General features: G+C 38.8%; 2 protein-coding genes across 2 annotated transcripts in view; one reads left to right on the top strand and one right to left on the bottom strand.

The window, feature by feature from the left end:
* The window catches only part of lsm4 (LSM4 homolog, U6 small nuclear RNA and mRNA degradation associated), a 4546-nt gene extending 1530 nt beyond the window's left edge, over nt 1–3016 (bottom strand). The window contains exons 1-4 of the mRNA XM_050055620.1: nt 2894–3016; nt 2278–2319; nt 797–895; nt 180–360 (exon numbers count right to left, since the gene is read on the bottom strand). Coding sequence (XP_049911577.1) covers nt 180–360; nt 797–895; nt 2278–2319; nt 2894–2896 — 325 coding nt within the window. The 5' untranslated portion in view covers nt 2897–3016. The remainder of the gene's footprint in view (nt 1–179; nt 361–796; nt 896–2277; nt 2320–2893) is intronic.
* A 1723-nt stretch (nt 3017–4739) lies between these two features.
* On the top strand, nt 4740–14347 carry LOC126396817 (pyroglutamyl-peptidase 1-like). Its single transcript, XM_050055144.1, has 5 exons — nt 4740–4888; nt 6994–7046; nt 8593–8709; nt 9231–9463; nt 11667–14347. The coding sequence occupies exons 1-5, from the start codon at nt 4855–4857 to the stop codon at nt 11863–11865; spliced, it is 636 nt and encodes a 211-aa protein (XP_049911101.1). The 5' UTR covers nt 4740–4854; the 3' UTR covers nt 11866–14347.
* The last annotated feature ends 2986 nt before the right edge of the window (nt 14348–17333 follow it).

Here is a 17333-nt window from a genome sequence, read left to right as displayed (position 1 = left end):
AACTGAAAAACAACAACAAACTTTGTTTACTGCAAACAAAGTGGCAAATATTATCTTGGAGGACATCATTGCACTGGGTTGACTATTTTTCTATGATCTTAGATGTAAATATTGACAGCAGGCACAAAAGCACGCCCCTGCAGTAGTCTGTCTGATCAGCAGAGAGCGTTTCCACTCACCCCTGCCGGCTCCTCCTCTTCCTTTGCCCTGCTGTTTGTTCTGCTGGGCGCCTCCACGTCCGCGGCCCTTCGACACGACCTCCTCCTTCACCATGTCGATGATCTCGTCGGGGATTCGCAGATACTTGATGGTGCTTCCTCTGATGTAGCACTCAGGCATCCTCCAGAACTTATCTCCATCCTGTTAGAGTGGAGTGGAGGTGTCATTGCATCCTAGTCATGTTTTAACGACAAATTTGTTTTGCAAAAAGGGTGGCCATGACGAGCTTCATTCTACACCTTTTAGGTCTGTAGACCAAGATTATAATGCCAGGTTGTACTGTTTTGTACTGTGATTGACATTTCTATTGTCTGTTTTTCTTTCTTAGGTCCCAAGTTGTTTGTGTAATTATTTACAGGACAAAAAAAGAGAAACAAACCTTAAAAATGTGTACTTTAGAGTGCTTGTATGCTTGTAAGTGCTTGTAAACACTCACTTTCTTTGCTGTTACATTTTCAGAGAGATGCACCTACATATCTACAGCGGACTCTGCAGACACTGACACCTACAGCTAAAGCTACATGTAAACACTGGACACACAGATGTATAATTGTATAAAACCCAAACTCAGCTTTACCCTCGAGGTGCAGATGACTTCTCTCAGGTTGATGTTCATCCAGTTGTCACAGCTGACCAGGTGACCGTTGTACGTCTCCCCATTCTTCAGCTCCACCAGCTGGGGAGACAAGGGCACAAAGAAACAGCCAGCTGCTTTAGAGTCTTGACAACACAGTGCAGGGTGTACAACAGAAGCTAGGGCACAAGTTTTCTTGTGGTATAACCCCAAAAAACTACACACAGGGATTATTTTAGGCTGTTTCCCAATAACAGCAAAAACAACCAAACTGAACTTCAGCCAATTAAATTTTGAAGGTGAGAGGGCAGCCTAGATTGGAGGTAATTTATCGAGTCATGTTACACAAATTTCACCAGAAAACTGACCCAGTCAAAGCTGAAGTAGCAACAGAGGCACACAGACGCAGTACTTACATAGAAAGACATTAGACAGTAAAGATCACGCCTTTGCGGTAGCTGCTCCAACACTTTGGAATAGCCTTCCACTCTCGATCAAATGCTCCCCTCCATTAACACTTTTAAGACAAATCTTAAGATGCACATGTTTTCAATGGCCTTTGGTTGCTCGTAGTGGTTTTAATATTTCAGTATTTTTATTATCTTTATTATCTCGGTCTTACTCTGTTTTGTATTTGTGTATAGGGCTGCAACTAATAATTATTTTCATTGTTGACTAATCATTTTATCGAAAAATGTGTTAAAATGTTGAAAAATGTCAGTCTGTCTCTCCCAAACCCCAAAATTATGTCATCTAATGTTTTGTTTCGTACTCATGCCAAAGGGTTTTAGTTCACCATCATGGGAGGGTGTGTAAAGCTGCCAATATTTGAATGGAAGAAGCTGCAATAAGAGTATTTTGGGGTATTTTTATAGTACTTTTCTATGAAAAATGACTCAAATCAATTAGTCGAGTACTAAAATAGTCACCGATTATTTTAATAGTCGATTAGTCATCGATAAGTCGACTAATTGTTGCAGCCCTATTTGTACATGTTATAGTACTATGTGATTTGTGTGTCTTTCTTTTCATTTGTACAGCACTTTGATCAACTGCGTTTATTTTTTTAAATGTGCTATATAGATAGATTTGATTTGATATTAAAAATGTAAGCGAAGTCAAAGGGAAGCAGACAGCCAAACCCATGTAACTGCCTACAAGTTGTTCTAAAAAATAAACTAATTGGATGACAGACTAAAACAATATTACCTTCTGCTTACAGACCTACATTCAGTGAAAGATTACTTGCTTTACATAGTTTTACATACAGTAAGACACTTACTGTATTTCTCAACTGCTTTCAGTCTGTATGGATTTTTTCACTGATCACTTTCTAATCTGATACACTGACATACACCTTACTCATAATGATTGACAGGGTATTTAATCAAATGATGTATAGATAATTGGCATTAAAATATATGCAGTTACCACAGTGATATCACAAGTTACTTGACAGCAGAAAGAGTTCAGTGTCTCCTCACCATAGGATGGTTCTGGGCAGTCTTCAGCAGAGATAGTGGAAGCTGTTAAATGACAGAAAAAACACAGGTCACATGTAGGAAACCACCTATCATCAACATTATCTAGTTACCTGGGTAAGCTTGACTCCCAGGACTACAACTTTCGTCTTCATACATACACAGCTAACGTTACTAGAAGTTGTCTGATACATTGATTGACCCAGCAGTGTGTCTGACAAAGGGTGACGGGGGCAGTTGTTATTTGCAGCTTCTCATAGCATGCATTTCTATGTGAATCCTGTGTTCATAGCGTCACGCTCACTATACAAACTTGCCGCTTTGACAGGCAACAACAAACCACCAGAATTTAACGTTTAGTAAGCTCATATCATCACTTCAGCATGATATGGAGGTTTCCTGTCGCTGCTTGTAAAGTCGCCACACATTTTAAAACAGCCGCTTTGTGCCAATTATGTTCAGTTTAGCTACAGTAGCTATTAGCTTAACTTGGCTAGCATAACGAGCATCATTGTGACCCGGCGCTACAGTGCTGCCAACACAGTTAGCGTTAGCTTAGAAGCAGGGGTGCTACTTAAAAATAAAACACTTAATCTGAACACCACAGTAAAATACTTACCATTGTGATAGTATATTTTAAGGTTTAAGTTTCACTTGCTGTTTTGGACCTTCAGTAACACGATTTTGCAACCTACTCTTCTTCTTCTTCTGATAATGCGTTTCCGGTGCTGTGGTGCGTAATAATGGCTGTGTGAGATGCTGCCCTCTGCAGTCAAGAAGAGGTACTGCCAGACATTTCTACATCATATTTAGGTCGAGTGGAGCCAAATAGATGTGTGAGAGTGAAGCGCTAAAAGGCTGGTGATACTTTCCACCAGAAGTATTTTATGGAAATATTTTATGGTTATTATTATAATGATGTCAAAGCTTAAGTTATTAAATTGTCATTTAGTATTTTGGAGGACGAGTGATCCAGGGAGGGATACTGTAGGCCCTAGTGATAACAAAAAGCTGTTCAACTTTTCTAACAAATGAAGTAAAAAGAAAATTTGAAAAAACATGAAATGTTTGTACATGAAAAAAATTTTCAAAAAATGAAAAACGTTGGGACTACTAAAAGTATGTTTTTCATTTTTTGCCACTTTATTTTGTGTAAGGAGTTCCACATATTTTTTAGTTTATTTTCTTACAAGTAAACTGACGACCCCTTACTAACTGATAGATATGACCATTGTTCTATTAGCTCTTTGGTTGTTTTGCTGCATACTTTTTAAATGTAGGACGAGGCTGTGAAACAGAGAGTAAAGGCTCTGTGAATATAGCTTGTGCTCAGGTCTTCTACAAAAAATAAGGCAGGTGCTAAGACGGCAGCTCAATGGGAAGAATAAGACCAAAGCCATCAAGATGTAAACCGTACCAGTCATCAGATACCCATCTGGAATAGTGAGCTGGTCACAGGAGGAAATGGATGCCACTGATGTCAAGACACGAAAACTCTTCAGAATGCATGGTGGGTTCCACCCAATGTCAAGCACCCTGAGACTCTATGAGCAGCAAAAAGGGGGAGGGCAAGGATCAGTGAGTGTCCGAGCCACGATTCAGGATTAAACAAAGAGCATCCAAGAACACATCAGGAAGATGCCCCCCCAGGATGACCTGGTCACTGAGTGCTTCTGGCAGCAGAGGACAGAGGGTGATGATGAGGAAGAGGAAATATCGTCGAAGACCAAACCCCTCTATGGGATGTACCATCAGCAAATAGAGGAAGTGGCTGACATCAGGAAATCCTACTAGTGGCTTGAGAAGGCTTGCCTGAAGGACAACACAGAGGTCTTGATCGTGGCAGCACAAGAACAGGCCCTGAGCACCAGATCCATAAAGGCACGGGTCTACCATAGTAGATAGGACCCGAGGTGCAGGCTGTTCAAAGTGGCCCCTAAGATCAGTCCAGCAGTAGGATATCAGATGCAAGCTGGGACAATGTACACTGAGAGGCACAACCAAGTGGCATGGATAGTGTACAGGAACATCTGTGCTGAGTATGGACTAGAAGCCCCCAAGTCCCCCAGCGAAAGGGGTTGAGAACAACTAGGCAAAGATCCTGTGGGACTATATGTAGTGAAAAAGGAAAAAAAATACAACCTGTTAAAATCAAGAATTGTGGAAAAGCTTGTTGTCTTTCAGTAATTTTCTCATAGGCCTACTATAAGAATAATTTATAATCTAATTACTTTAATTTATACGGCATTATCAATTATTACGTTTTAAAATAATTTTAAATATTTTATTATTGGCATGTCCACATGTCATTCGGTACACAGTTCATTAGATTTCGTTATTTATTGATTATTTTCAATTTAATGCACACTCTATTATTTGTTTATTACGTCACATTTGAGACCCCGTTTGGTCTGACGTCATCACGTCACGTCTCACGCATCCCGCAGCGAGGCGGACAGGTTTCATTTGTGTCTGGGAGACGGAGCCGTCAGCTGTGGAGGGTACTGACTGTCTCTCTCCGGTCCTGGTTCAAAGTAAAGACTTAAAAACAGCAACGGAGCCTCAGCGACAGGACGGGAGATGGATAACAGTAAACGGACTGTGGTCGTTACAGGTTTGTCTCCGTCTTACAGCCATTGTTGTCGTCTCTGTGGGCACACTGAACATCACAGTGAAGTGGGGGAAAAGTTGTGGACATGACAGCCGCTAACGTTAATGGCGTCAGGCTGTTAGTGTTTCACTCCGCGGCAGTTACTGACAGTTTAAGGACAGGTTTTGCTTACAGCTGTATTAATAACAACGTATCAGCGGTGTTCAGCTATTTTAGGTGTAGTTATATATAAGTAGTGCTTCTGACAAGCTAGGTGACATCTATTTGCCGTTATTTCCTGTCGTATTAAAAAGGCCACATCAATCAATATAAGGTAACGTTAAACATGTCGGCTAATGCTAACATCATTCAGTAAGAATTTAATGTTTGTTAATTCTCTATAAGTTAAGTTTAAGTTTATTTACTTTATTAATCCCCCTGAGGAGAAATTCAATAAGCTATAGAGCTTACAATGATAAAAATGTGGCCCCAATACATAGATTGAATAATACAATCACAGTTAACTCAAACATTATTTATGGTTATTATTATTGTTATTATTATAATGATATCAAAGCTATGATGTAGTTATTAACTTTCACTTCAGTATGTTCCAGGAACAATAAACTACAGACAGACAACCATGAATGAGGAATCTATGGCTCAAATTATTGTTGATATTAACCATATTATTACCTTAATTTTTGTAGGACTCATATGGAGTATCTTAGGGAGGAATTTTGTAGCAAGAGTGAATCATCTTCAGCTTTTCTGACAAAGGAAAAACTGTGCCTGAGTGCTTCTTCCTCATCATGGCTTTGTATTGTGAGTTTCACAACAGTTGGACCTGCTCTCTGCATCAGGCCTCTGTCCAGACATGGTGTCATTATAGAGCTGATAGTTAGAAGTAAGTTACATAACTACAAGTAATCAACAGTATTCCAGTATTGATATTTCACTGTATTAGTTTCTGTATGGAAGCTCATCCAATTTGTTTTTAGATCTAATAACATTGCTGTGCATTACAAAGTCTGGTCTACAACTCTTATTTCCATCTGTGTCCAATCTATCTTTGAAGCTGCTCTGCATGTTTCATTTTAGAAAACACACAGTCCTACTATTTATTAAATCAGAAGAAAACCCAAGCAATGATTGCAGTGGCATGAATATATCAGTGAATATTGATGTATTATTAATGGTTATTTTTCCCAAAACAAGACAAATTTTAAGTTCACTTCGTGCCACTTAAATCTAACATTTTATAAGAGCACGGACTACAGTCTGAGTCTGTGGAGGAAAACAGAAGCAGTGACTTTTCAGACACAAAGGGGTGCAGAAGCTCGCAGTCCCAGCTGATACAAGACGTGTAGATTGCCTGGGAACAGCATCTTCACAATAGCCGGCCGGCTGGCAGCTGCTGGCCCCTCACTCTGCTCCTTTTCAGCAGCCTGTCAGACAGACTGATCCCCCCCTCCACCCAACCCCCAGGGACTCACTGACCCTTGCAAGGGTGGTGGAAGGGGATCAGCTCATAGATCCCTACATAAACAAGCCTGAGTGAATATACATAGGCTGCTGCTGTGATTTCACAGGTCATATGGAGTGGTGTGCGGAGGGACTTTTAGTGATAGTGATTGATTTTAATTTGGTAATTCATGGAAAGCAGCATGCTGCAGCACTGTAGACATTTATAATGTTATTTTGAAGTGTTAATTTTATCTGAAAATCTAGTATCTTGGAAGGTTTATGTCTGTATACTGTTAACAGTTTATATTGTATTCAGCAAAGTAATCACAATACATTTTTTGACAGCATCTAGCAGGCATATGATAAAATATTTTTAGTGATCCCTATTCAAGCCCTAGCAACAACAACACAGATGGTATAGTAAGCTTACGTATGATAGCTCATAGCCTTTTGGAGGTTACACTACATTCATATCTCTGCAAAATTAAATGTATTTGCATTTGTTTTGGTTTGATACCACCAAAAATGTTCACTGTTCATTTTGGAAGGACAAACAGAACATAGTTGCTCTTCATTTCTGTTTGTGAAGGTGCAAATTTTAGTCATTTTGAGAAGAATCCAAACAGGTTCGTTAACATTAAATAAACGTACGTGTTTTGCAGGTTTTGGGCCATTTGGAGAGCACACAGTCAACGCCAGCTGGGTAGCAGTACAGGTGTGTTTTACCCTTCTATCACTGTTTTGATGCACATATTTATTTCTTTTTTCTATGGTGTTAAAATAAATCAAACAGAAATCAGTACGGCAGGTTCTTGGATTAAAACGAGACTGTTAAGATTCAAAAACATCACCATTGATCACATCGTAGATATGGCATACAACTGGATAAATCTCATTATGTTTGTTGCCAAAATTTGACAGTCTGCATAAAGTGTGACTTTTTCAAAATGAATAACGAACGTCTAGCCTGATTAGTGGTGGTTACATGATGCTCTGATAGTTACCGGCCGGCTTCACGGCATGCAGCAGTGTCATGGAGGCTCTCTGTGTCCTGCTGGGGAAACTGTATGTGGGGGATGAGGTTGGTTGTCAGGGTGTCTAGACGGACTTGATAAGGATATTAAAGGCAAACAAAAGGCCGCTTTGTGGCGGGGTCACAGACGTGGTCAAACAAGCCTCTTTTCAATACAAGTGGGGGTCAGTGTCCAGGGCTATTTGTCCTGCAGGGAGACAGGGGGAGGTGTCAGCCCACTGGCTGTGAACTGACACAGATTTATCTTACTTAAAACATGTATGATTGCATCTTTTATTTCTTGATTTGTTTTATACTATATATGAAGACTGTTGAGTGTCGCAATTCAATTTTTTTTTGGTTGTCATAATGCACATTTTTTCAAATTAAGCGCAAGGTAAAATTATTTGAAAAGGACAGGGCAAGTTAGAGACATATGTCTTCTAAGAAAGAGCAAAACAGGGCTGAAATATACCTGCTTAGTTTAGCAGGTAACTAAAATTCCACAGAAATATTGGGCCGTACATCATCACCATTGGTTCAGAAATAGTTTTTGTTTGTTTGTTTGTTTTTTAAACAAGGAATCTGACTTGTGCATAATGAAAAACAAGTACTACAAAATTCATGAATCATGAATCCAAAATAGGAATTTACAGGGGGAAAAAAACAGAAAAAATATATTTTGTGTCTGTTTTTTTAAAATGAAAACAGCTGTACAATGTCAAAAAACAGAGAGGATGAATATGTAAAATATTGACTAAGAAATGTGCGAATGCTCGTAATATCAAGAGTACGTACAAAATCCAAGGATTTGCATCAGTCAAACCAGTCAAGTTCGAAGTGTAGGCCATATGATAATGTATGTGTAGTGTCCATGGGGCAATAGCACCCTTATAAGCTGACTCTGGCAAAATTTAAGGACGTATTTTAAGGAAAAATTAGCTGTCAGTGTGCAGTAAGTATGGGTGTTGAGGGAGTAGGCAAAGAGAGAATAATGAGCAGTGTTAATTGTGTTAATTTACTAAACTAACACACAACTGGAGACGTGAAAGGCAAATTAAAGAATGCATTCTGTTCATCAAGGTTATCAGCTACAGTTTCACAACATGTGTGTCATCTAAACTCAAAGATACACCTTCTAGATTCACTCATCGTCACCTTCATCACTGCAAGATGCTCAGGAAAAAAAACAGCAATTTTAAAATGCAAGTACGTGTTTCAGTTTTTATGCTTTTCATTGTCCCGACAGGAATTGAAGAAGCTCGGACTGGGCAGTGAAGTGGACTTGCATGTATCCGAGGTTCCTGTAGAGTACCAGACAGTCCAGAGTTTGGTTCCTTCATTATGGAAGAAGTATCGTCCACTGGTAAGAGGAGAATGTGGTGTGACCTCTCCGCATTATTCCAATTTTAAAGGTGCAATACAGAAACTTGTGTCTGCCTCAGTTTCAGGTTTGGTCTGATTTTACTGCCACAGGTCTCAGGTCTTGTGTAAAGGCATATTTAAGTTATAACTGGATCTGCGAGGCCCTGAGAACAATCAAATAATAATGAATGTGCGCAACACACTCTGAGCTGAATTAAATTACATGCAATTATCAAATTACTGGCTTGAGCGTAGCTCTGACGCAAGCTCTCTATGAGGGCGTTTGAAATGTGAAAATTGATACTTAGGTTTCATATCACCTCTGGTTTCGTAGTTCTTGGGTTCAGATCTGTGTTTTGTGTCAAATATAAGAGTGTTTCTGCTCGTTTTAGACACCTCAGGTTCAAACAAGCAGAGAAGTCAATAAAAAGCTGCCACAGACATATTGTGATTAATTTATGTTTGGGACAGGGATATTTTCTTAATCCTGACTTGTGCTGAATTTCTTCCTTTGTTTGCCAGTTGGTCGTTCATGTTGGAGTCTCAGGTATGGCCACCACTGTCACGTTGGAGAAGTGTGGCAGAAATCACGGCTATAAGGGCCTGGACAACAGCAGCTTCTGTCCTGATTCACAGTGTTGCATTGTGGGAGGCCCGGACTGTATCAACTCAGTTATTGACATGGAATCAGTCTGTAAGAGAGTGAGTGCCTCGGGGCTGGGAGTAGCTGTCTCTGTCTCCAAAGACGCTGGAAGGTAATTATTTACTCTTATTTGTTACAGAATCAACCATTTGTTCTGCCACTCACCTCCTGGCCACGTGCTCCGGCTCCACAAATTGACATCACTTTGTTAAATGCACAAATCAGCCGCACACAATGTTAACTGTCTGCAATATGGGATGTTCTAGTTTGACAGATAGCTCAAGTGAAACTGTGCAACAAAGTGTGTAGTAAAAGTAGGATGCACTATTGCTTAACAATAATTCAGATCTGTTCAATCTGTGCAAATCAAGTAGAACAGAGGAGTAAAAGTAGCAAATTACCATATAAAGTCAGTCATCCAACATATTAAATAACACAGAGTGGGACTGGGATGATCATTTTTGAAGCTGCAGTTGGTGATGCTGTTGAACTGTATTGCATAATACAGATAGGTTCAATTCAATAAATCTTTATCGTCCCTTGATGGCAATTCTGTGACAGCTCAATAAACAACAAAAAAAACACGGGTAAAATGTTTAGGCCACAACATGAATACTATCAACTACAAGTGATAGCAAACGTCAAGTTTGCAAAGCACAATGAATAAAAAAGTGCAAGCAGCAGAATATACAAAGCGCAACAAAAAGGTGGACTGTAGTTTGTGGTTAATGGCAGCATTCGCTTTAAAGATGAAGGAGCCTTAAGCTCTGTAAATCCAGAGCGTAGGGACATTATACCTCCGCCCAGAGGGCAGCAGGTGGAACCCTGATACACAGGATGGGGTGAGTAGGCCAGAGCGCAGAGACTGAGCTGGGACATCCCCCTAATCTTAGAGCAGGTGTTAACCAGTCTCTGTAGCTTTGTTGTACTCAACAAAAATGTATTCCTGTTATTGAGTTTACCCTCCTTGACATAGATGAGTTGGAAAAAATGTTAGAAAAATCGGTAAGTAAAACACAATATAGTTTAACAGCTCCACAAACTGCATCCAAAAAGGACACACAGTTTCTGAGTTCCAAACACACAAACAAAAACTAAACATTATAACCTTCATGAAGGTAGAATTTATTACAGGACTGTTGTATGAGAAGACTACATTAGCTTTAGCCAGGTGTGCTAAATGTTTTGTTTCTCACTGACTGACAATTATGCAGATATAATATTTGTAGTAAGATAGAATCAGCCATCCTTAGACATTAGTCAGGCTGTAGTGACAACATCAACAGTGGTAAGTTTATCTAAACTGATTGTTTGTTTGAAAATTGTGTTATTAAAGGGTAAATTTACTATTTTTAAACCAAGTCCCCATTTTCCCATGTTTTTTTTTTTTTTTGTCAAAGTGACAGGAACAACAATTTTTGTAGTTGGTCGAGGATTGAGCGAGTGCTGCAGATGGCAGACGAAACAAGCTGCAATTTAACCACTTGGGGCAAGTTCATACAGTCAATTACGTCCACTGAAAATGCTTGTTTTTGCCACTGAAACTATTTTTTAGTGTCTGGCAATTTATGGAAAGGATCCCTTTAAAGAGTAAGATCCTGTTGGGTTTTTTTTTAAACCAGAAACAGCCCTGAAATAGCTATCGCCAAAACCACCAGACTCCATTTAAATAAACAGTAATTTTACCATCACAAAACACACTTATTCAGAGTTGACAGTCACAAAATAAAACTCACAAAACCTGTCTTGGTTCATCTGTCCACTGTTTCAACAACCAAATCTGGTTTGGCTAAAATAAACCCTCAATCCCCCCAGTTAGATATGAAAATATGTTGGATCCATACACGCTAAAATTACTTTACTTAAATGGAGTCTATAACAAAAAGGTCTTCATCCATAGGGATCCTCTCCATAATGTTGTCAGACATGTAAAATAATAATCTGAGCCTGTCAGTGACAAAACAAGCACTTATAGCAAATGTACATTGACAGTACACACATGCTCTGAGTGGTTACTTTGCAGCCTGCTTTGCCATCATCCTCAATACTGAACCTGAATTTTAAAAATGTAGTGTTTCCATTTGTCACTTAGACACAAAAACACGTGAAAATAGGGTCCAAGTTGAAAAATACTTAACACACCCCTTAAGTATGCCAGCTGATGTTGTGATCTGGTTGATGAGGGCGTATTGAATACCTGTGTACTGCCTATGTATAAGTGAAGTATGTTAATAAATGAACCAGTAGAGCACTTAAATCCAGTATTATTATAGTCTTAATGTGTCTTTTCATTGCCGTGCTCTCCTCCCTGACAGGTATCTGTGTGATTTCACCTACTACACATCTCTGTACCTGAGCCATGGTCGCTCTGCCTTCGTTCATGTGCCTCCCCTCGGAAAGCCTTACAGTGGGGAGGACCTGGGACGTGCGCTGCAGGCCATCATCCAGGAGATGCTGGAGCTTCTGGACCAGGCCGAAGAGAAGATCCACTGCCAGCAGCACCACTTCCACTAAGTGACCTCCAGATGCCAACCAGCCTCCCCACCCCTCACCACACAAAAGAAATTGCACTTAACCACAAGTAGCCAAACTTCTTCTTCTCTTTTTTTTTATTGTTGTCTTTACTTGGACAAAATGAAAACTTCAGTGTAGCGTTTGTTTCTCTTATGTTTTTGCTTCAAGTTTATTTAGGCCTCATTTAGTCATTTTAATGTCTCCCAGTGGTGAGAATATAAAATGGGAGTCTCAAGTCAACCCTCAGTCATGTTGTAATGCAAGTTTTTGTCCCACTGCGAACATAAACATAAAACATTCTGACTTTGGGGTTAAAAATATGTGAAAAAAGTCACAGCAGATGTGCAGAAGTTCTGTAACCTCGAATGTGACCTCTATGAATGCACCTTATAGGGTTAGGGGTATTGAAATGGTTATAGAGGTCACATTTGGGGGAACAGTTGATTGTACTCTACAGTATTTGACTTTCAAAATGCTTCATCCTCAAATTTTAATTTCACTCATTATGTGTCAGATGTTGTCCCTCTAAATGTACATGATACATGGTTTAAATAGACATGTGTAGCAGTAAACTGTGTTGCTGATTTCAGTCTCTTACGGATAGCTTTTCCCAGCTGCTCTAAAGCCTAGCTGTGCTGTTTCACACTTGATGTTGAATTGTTTCTCGAGTCCTTTTTTCTTTATAAGAAGTTGTAATTTTGCCTTCTTTTACAAAGGTTATTTAAATCAGGGAACGGGTTGGTTCCAGCTCATCTTCCCCCAGTTTATTGGCCCAATTCTGACAGAAACCCCCACCCCAAATCCACCCCACTGAGATCTGGCCCCCAGGATGTGCAATGTTATTTTACAGATCTCAAGTTCAGTCTTTTAGGTTTATCATAATTGTATTATGGCTGCAAAGTTACTTGACAAAATATTGTAATTATCACTACAACCGTTTTCAGATTGAGTTAAACAAAGTTTCCTCTTTAACTTGTGACATTATGGTTCATAACATTCTTTTTTTTTTTTTGATATAATAAGTTATTATTCATCTTAAACTGTGCATAAACATGCAGTTTGTTTCTCACAGCAGCATTTCAAGACCAAAATCTGACATTTTCCTCTCTGAGCAGCCCTAATTGTTATTTCTCGATGAAAGCTTTCTGTTGTTCCCTTCATTGAATCAGATATAGCTGCTTATTTTACCTGACGATTTGATTTGATGGAGTCGGACTCTCGGTTGAGTCAGAGTTGGGCCTGGAGTTTTATTTCTGTAGCACTTTGTTTTTTTTGTTTGTTTTACATTTTTACTCAATCTGGAATACAGACAGCAATTTGAGCTATGTATATGCTTGCATTTTGTATTTTTATTTTCAGTCACTTTAAAATATGTAGCTTTCCAGACATACATGCATCTTTTTTTTTTTTTGTCTTTTGTCCCCCCAGTGATTATGATTATGCATGTGAGGTATGCTTTATAGGTGATTTTTGCTTTATTTCCCTGAGCATTGGTTTGCTCTGACCCTTAAACAAACTGTGATGGTGCATCTCCCGAGTGAAAATGTTTAAATGTTCTGTTTGTTTTTGTGTCTTTTTGAATGGTCACCAAACCCCGCTTCAGTTTGATGTATTTTAGTAGAGATGTATAGCATTGAATGGTCTGCATTCTGCTTCAGCACCATGTGTATCCCCAGATAAAACAGCCTGTGGGAAACAAAGCTATAGTTGAACTGTCGTAGCTAGTCTTAGGAAACTAACACTATGCTTTGCGTTGCAGCAGAAATGTTCTCATGGGCTGTCATTTAGTTTTTAATTAAATTTTTTGAGCAGTTGAGCAAGTTGGTGCCAGTGTGTTTAAGCAGATTGGCATTATTTTTAGCAGTGTGTGTCTTTTTAATTACCACTCAGCACCATGGTTTGTACCACAGAGTAGCATCCTAGAGCACTGAGCTAAACAGAACTGAACCTATTCTCGGACCTAAATTTTTATCTTTTACATATTGGTTGTTTGGTTTAAAAATCTCTTCTGACAGACAGGTTTTAGTTCTGAGTTTGTAGGTGCTGATATTTCACCGTGTGGCTTTGTGAGTGCTGAGAAGTTAAAGGGATGTGGAGTAGACGCCCCTAAATGTTCGCTCACAAAAGTGAAGAGCCTCAAGTTTACATACGAGGTGACCTCTGACCCCGACTCTTTCCTGTGCCTTGCTGTTGTTTATGTGTGTTATGAAAAGGCCTTAAAATACCCAGCGGGTCAATTCAAAGATATATTACTGATGCTGTCCAGTCAGATGTGTGGCTACCTCAAAAATACTTTTGTATCTCGGTGTGTGCTCTGTTGTACAATAACATTACGGCTCTGTGATTTATTGTGAGTTTAGGGAGAATCCTCTGAAAGGTGTCTTCTTCTGCTTCTGACATTAACAAAGCACTGTTACAATATGTAATCTTGGCTTTGTAAAAAAAAAAGAAAGGCTTTGAAATAAAGAGAAGTAACAAGTAACATCTTTGTGTCTGTTTTTCCAGTACGTATTAGTTATGCCTATTAAAAGCATGTCATTGACTTGTTATTGTGTTAATATAAAGCTGGTTGGAAGAAAAGGCCTGTCAAAGATCATAGATGTGAAAATGAAGTACCACTGTGTTGCAAATAGTTGACCTGCACTCTTGGTTTGACTTGAGCAATTTTGCATCCCCAAAGATTAAAAAAAAGGCATTGCCTGTGGATTAACAATATGTGCTTTAGCACTTAGTATGCAAAAAATTAATCCAGTATCATATAGGTGAAAGATGTCAGCTCCCAGTTTCAAATTTTAAAACTTTTTAACAACAGGCTTCTTTACACTCTTTTTTTAACTCATTTTTTTATTTCAACTTCAGCATTCTATACAAGCAAAGCAGTTTTTACATAGCTCACATAGTACTTTGATCATTGTACAAAGTTTTCAGCTGCCGTAATATCTATCCAGGTTAAAGACAAGTACGGTGAAGTGTTCAAGTGTGGTAAAATGTACCTGAGATTCAAACTTGCAAGGAGAAAGAAAGGAAATGAGATGCCAATAATAATATGATTACAAATGTACCTGTTTGACTACATGTACACTCATGAGTAAAAAAAGAAGAAAAAGGAGAAAAAAATGTAAATAAATAGAGTAAACTTAGAAATACAGAAGTGGGAAGGGAATAGACAAACTCATTACAGGACTCCACCTCTGTATACATCTTGGTCTTTGCAGCCTTGATGCATATGTGATTCCATCTCCTACAGTTCTCATATTTTTTAATCCAGATGTACATTGGAGATTCAGGATTCAAATATCTAATTGTGATACGTTTAATCGCAGCCCCCAAGAGGATCTGTAATAGGTAGACTTTCCCTCAAACCCTTAAGGGATTGCTCCGAGGAGAATCACCCGTGGATCTTTGGGGATGTTTTGATGGAACACTGCTCCCTGGGTGGTTTACACTCTTTTCAACACTTCTTTTGCCAACTGAGATTTGTTACAGTGTTAGCAATTAACACTCAGAATTGGGAGGTTTTAGCATGAACGCTATTTTAAAGTTAAGTGTACGCATTTTGTGAGATTACTAGAGTAATAAATAATGGCTGGATCAACCTGCCACAGGGTCCAGGGGTAAAAGCAACATTTTTTTCTTGGTTGATTATCAGCCTTGTGATGAATACATATTGACATCATGGTTAGATTAACCATGATGTCAATATGTATTCACATCATGGTTAGATTGGGTATCTCCCAGTGCTGGAAGTAATACTCAGATTTTCTACTCAAGTAAAAGTAGCAATACCAAAGTGTAGAAATACAAGTAAAAGTCCTGCATTCAAAATTTTACTTAGTATTGAAATCAAAATTAGCTTTAAGTGGCCTACCAAAACTAAAAGTACTTGTATGCAGAGGGGCCCATTTCAGAATAATAACTGTGTTGTAATGATGCAGTAAAGGTCCAGTGTGTTTGTATGTATAATGTTCAACTATGTTTTCATTAGTTGATTATCACTTGAAATTAGGAATTGTAGTGTGTTTGTTACCTTTTGAGTAAGCAGTTTATATAAACATATGTAGCATGTCCCCTTCCACTGAGTCCACAGTGTTGCTTCTACAGTAGCAGAATTATAAGGGAACATAACATAAAAATACTCATGTAAAGTACAAGTACATCAAAATTGTACTTAGTAGGCTAGAGTACTTGAGTAAAATGTTCTTATTCATTTTGATATTATTCTCCTGAGACCCTGCGTCTTCACATGAGGACTCACATTTTGGGTTTTACTGCACCTTATACTTCATTCTGCTTAACTTAAACCAGTTGTCCTTGTTCATGGATGCTCTTATGTGTCATCTAGTGCACAAGAGCATGATACACTTATAGATGGAAAACAAGCCGTCTCTGCCAAGTCAGTCTGCAGCCAATCCTGACACAAAAGTGGACAAGGTCCAGAATCTGATCATGTTATATTTGAAACCTGTTTATTTATGATTAATAACGTTTGTAGTTTGATATGGCAACAAATTTGACCCATTTTAGCAAAGTAACAAGCTAAGACGTTGTTAATTTGGAAGTACTCGTTTGAAGACATTGGGACTTTATTATCATCACGTTAGAGGACATAGGGACATTATTATCGTCTCATTTTAGGACATTGGGACTTTATTGTTGTCTAATTTGAGGACATTGTGACTTTATCATTGTCTCATCTGAGGACACTGGGACATTATTATTGTCTTGTTTGAGGACATTGGGCCTTTATTGTCATCTCGTTTGAGGACATTGAGACTTTATTATTGTCAAGTTTGAGGACACTGGGATGTAGTCTCGTTTGAGGACATTGGGACTTTAGAGGACACTGGGATGTAGTCTCGTTTGAGGACATTGGGACTTTATCGTCATCTCATTTGTGAACATTGAGACTGTTTTATTGTCTCATCTGAGGACACTGGGACATTATCATTGTCTTGTTTGAGGACATTGGGCCTTTATTGTCATCTCGTTTGAGGACATTGGGACTTTATTGTTGTCTCATTTGAGGACATTGGGACTTTATTGTTGTCTCATTTGAGGACATTGGGACATTATTATTGTCACGTTTGAGGACATTGATAGTCTTGTTTGAGGACATTGGGACTTTATTGTCATCGTTTGTGGACATTGGGATGGACTGTTTTATTGTCTCATCTGAGGACACTGGGACTTTATTATTGTCACGTTCGAGGGCATTGGGACTTTACTGTCATCTCATTTGAGGACACTGGGACTTTATTACTATCATGTTTGAGGACATCAGGGCGTAGTCTCTTTTGAGGACATTGGGACTTTATTATCATCACACTTGAGGACATTAGGAGCCTTTTATTGTCTCATTTGAGGACACTGAGACTTTATAATTGTTGACAGTGTTTAGTTTTTTATACTTATCGGGTCCTACTGATCTCAAATATCTAGGAGAAATAGAAAATCCATACCAAACAAAA

The sequence above is a fragment of the Epinephelus moara genome, chromosome 10, assembly GCF_006386435.1.
Source record: "Epinephelus moara isolate mb chromosome 10, YSFRI_EMoa_1.0, whole genome shotgun sequence".
Lineage (NCBI taxonomy): Eukaryota > Metazoa > Chordata > Actinopteri > Perciformes > Serranidae > Epinephelus > Epinephelus moara.
The sequence above is the reverse complement of the archived record's forward strand: the minus strand, read 5'-3'. Positions and strand labels throughout refer to the sequence as shown.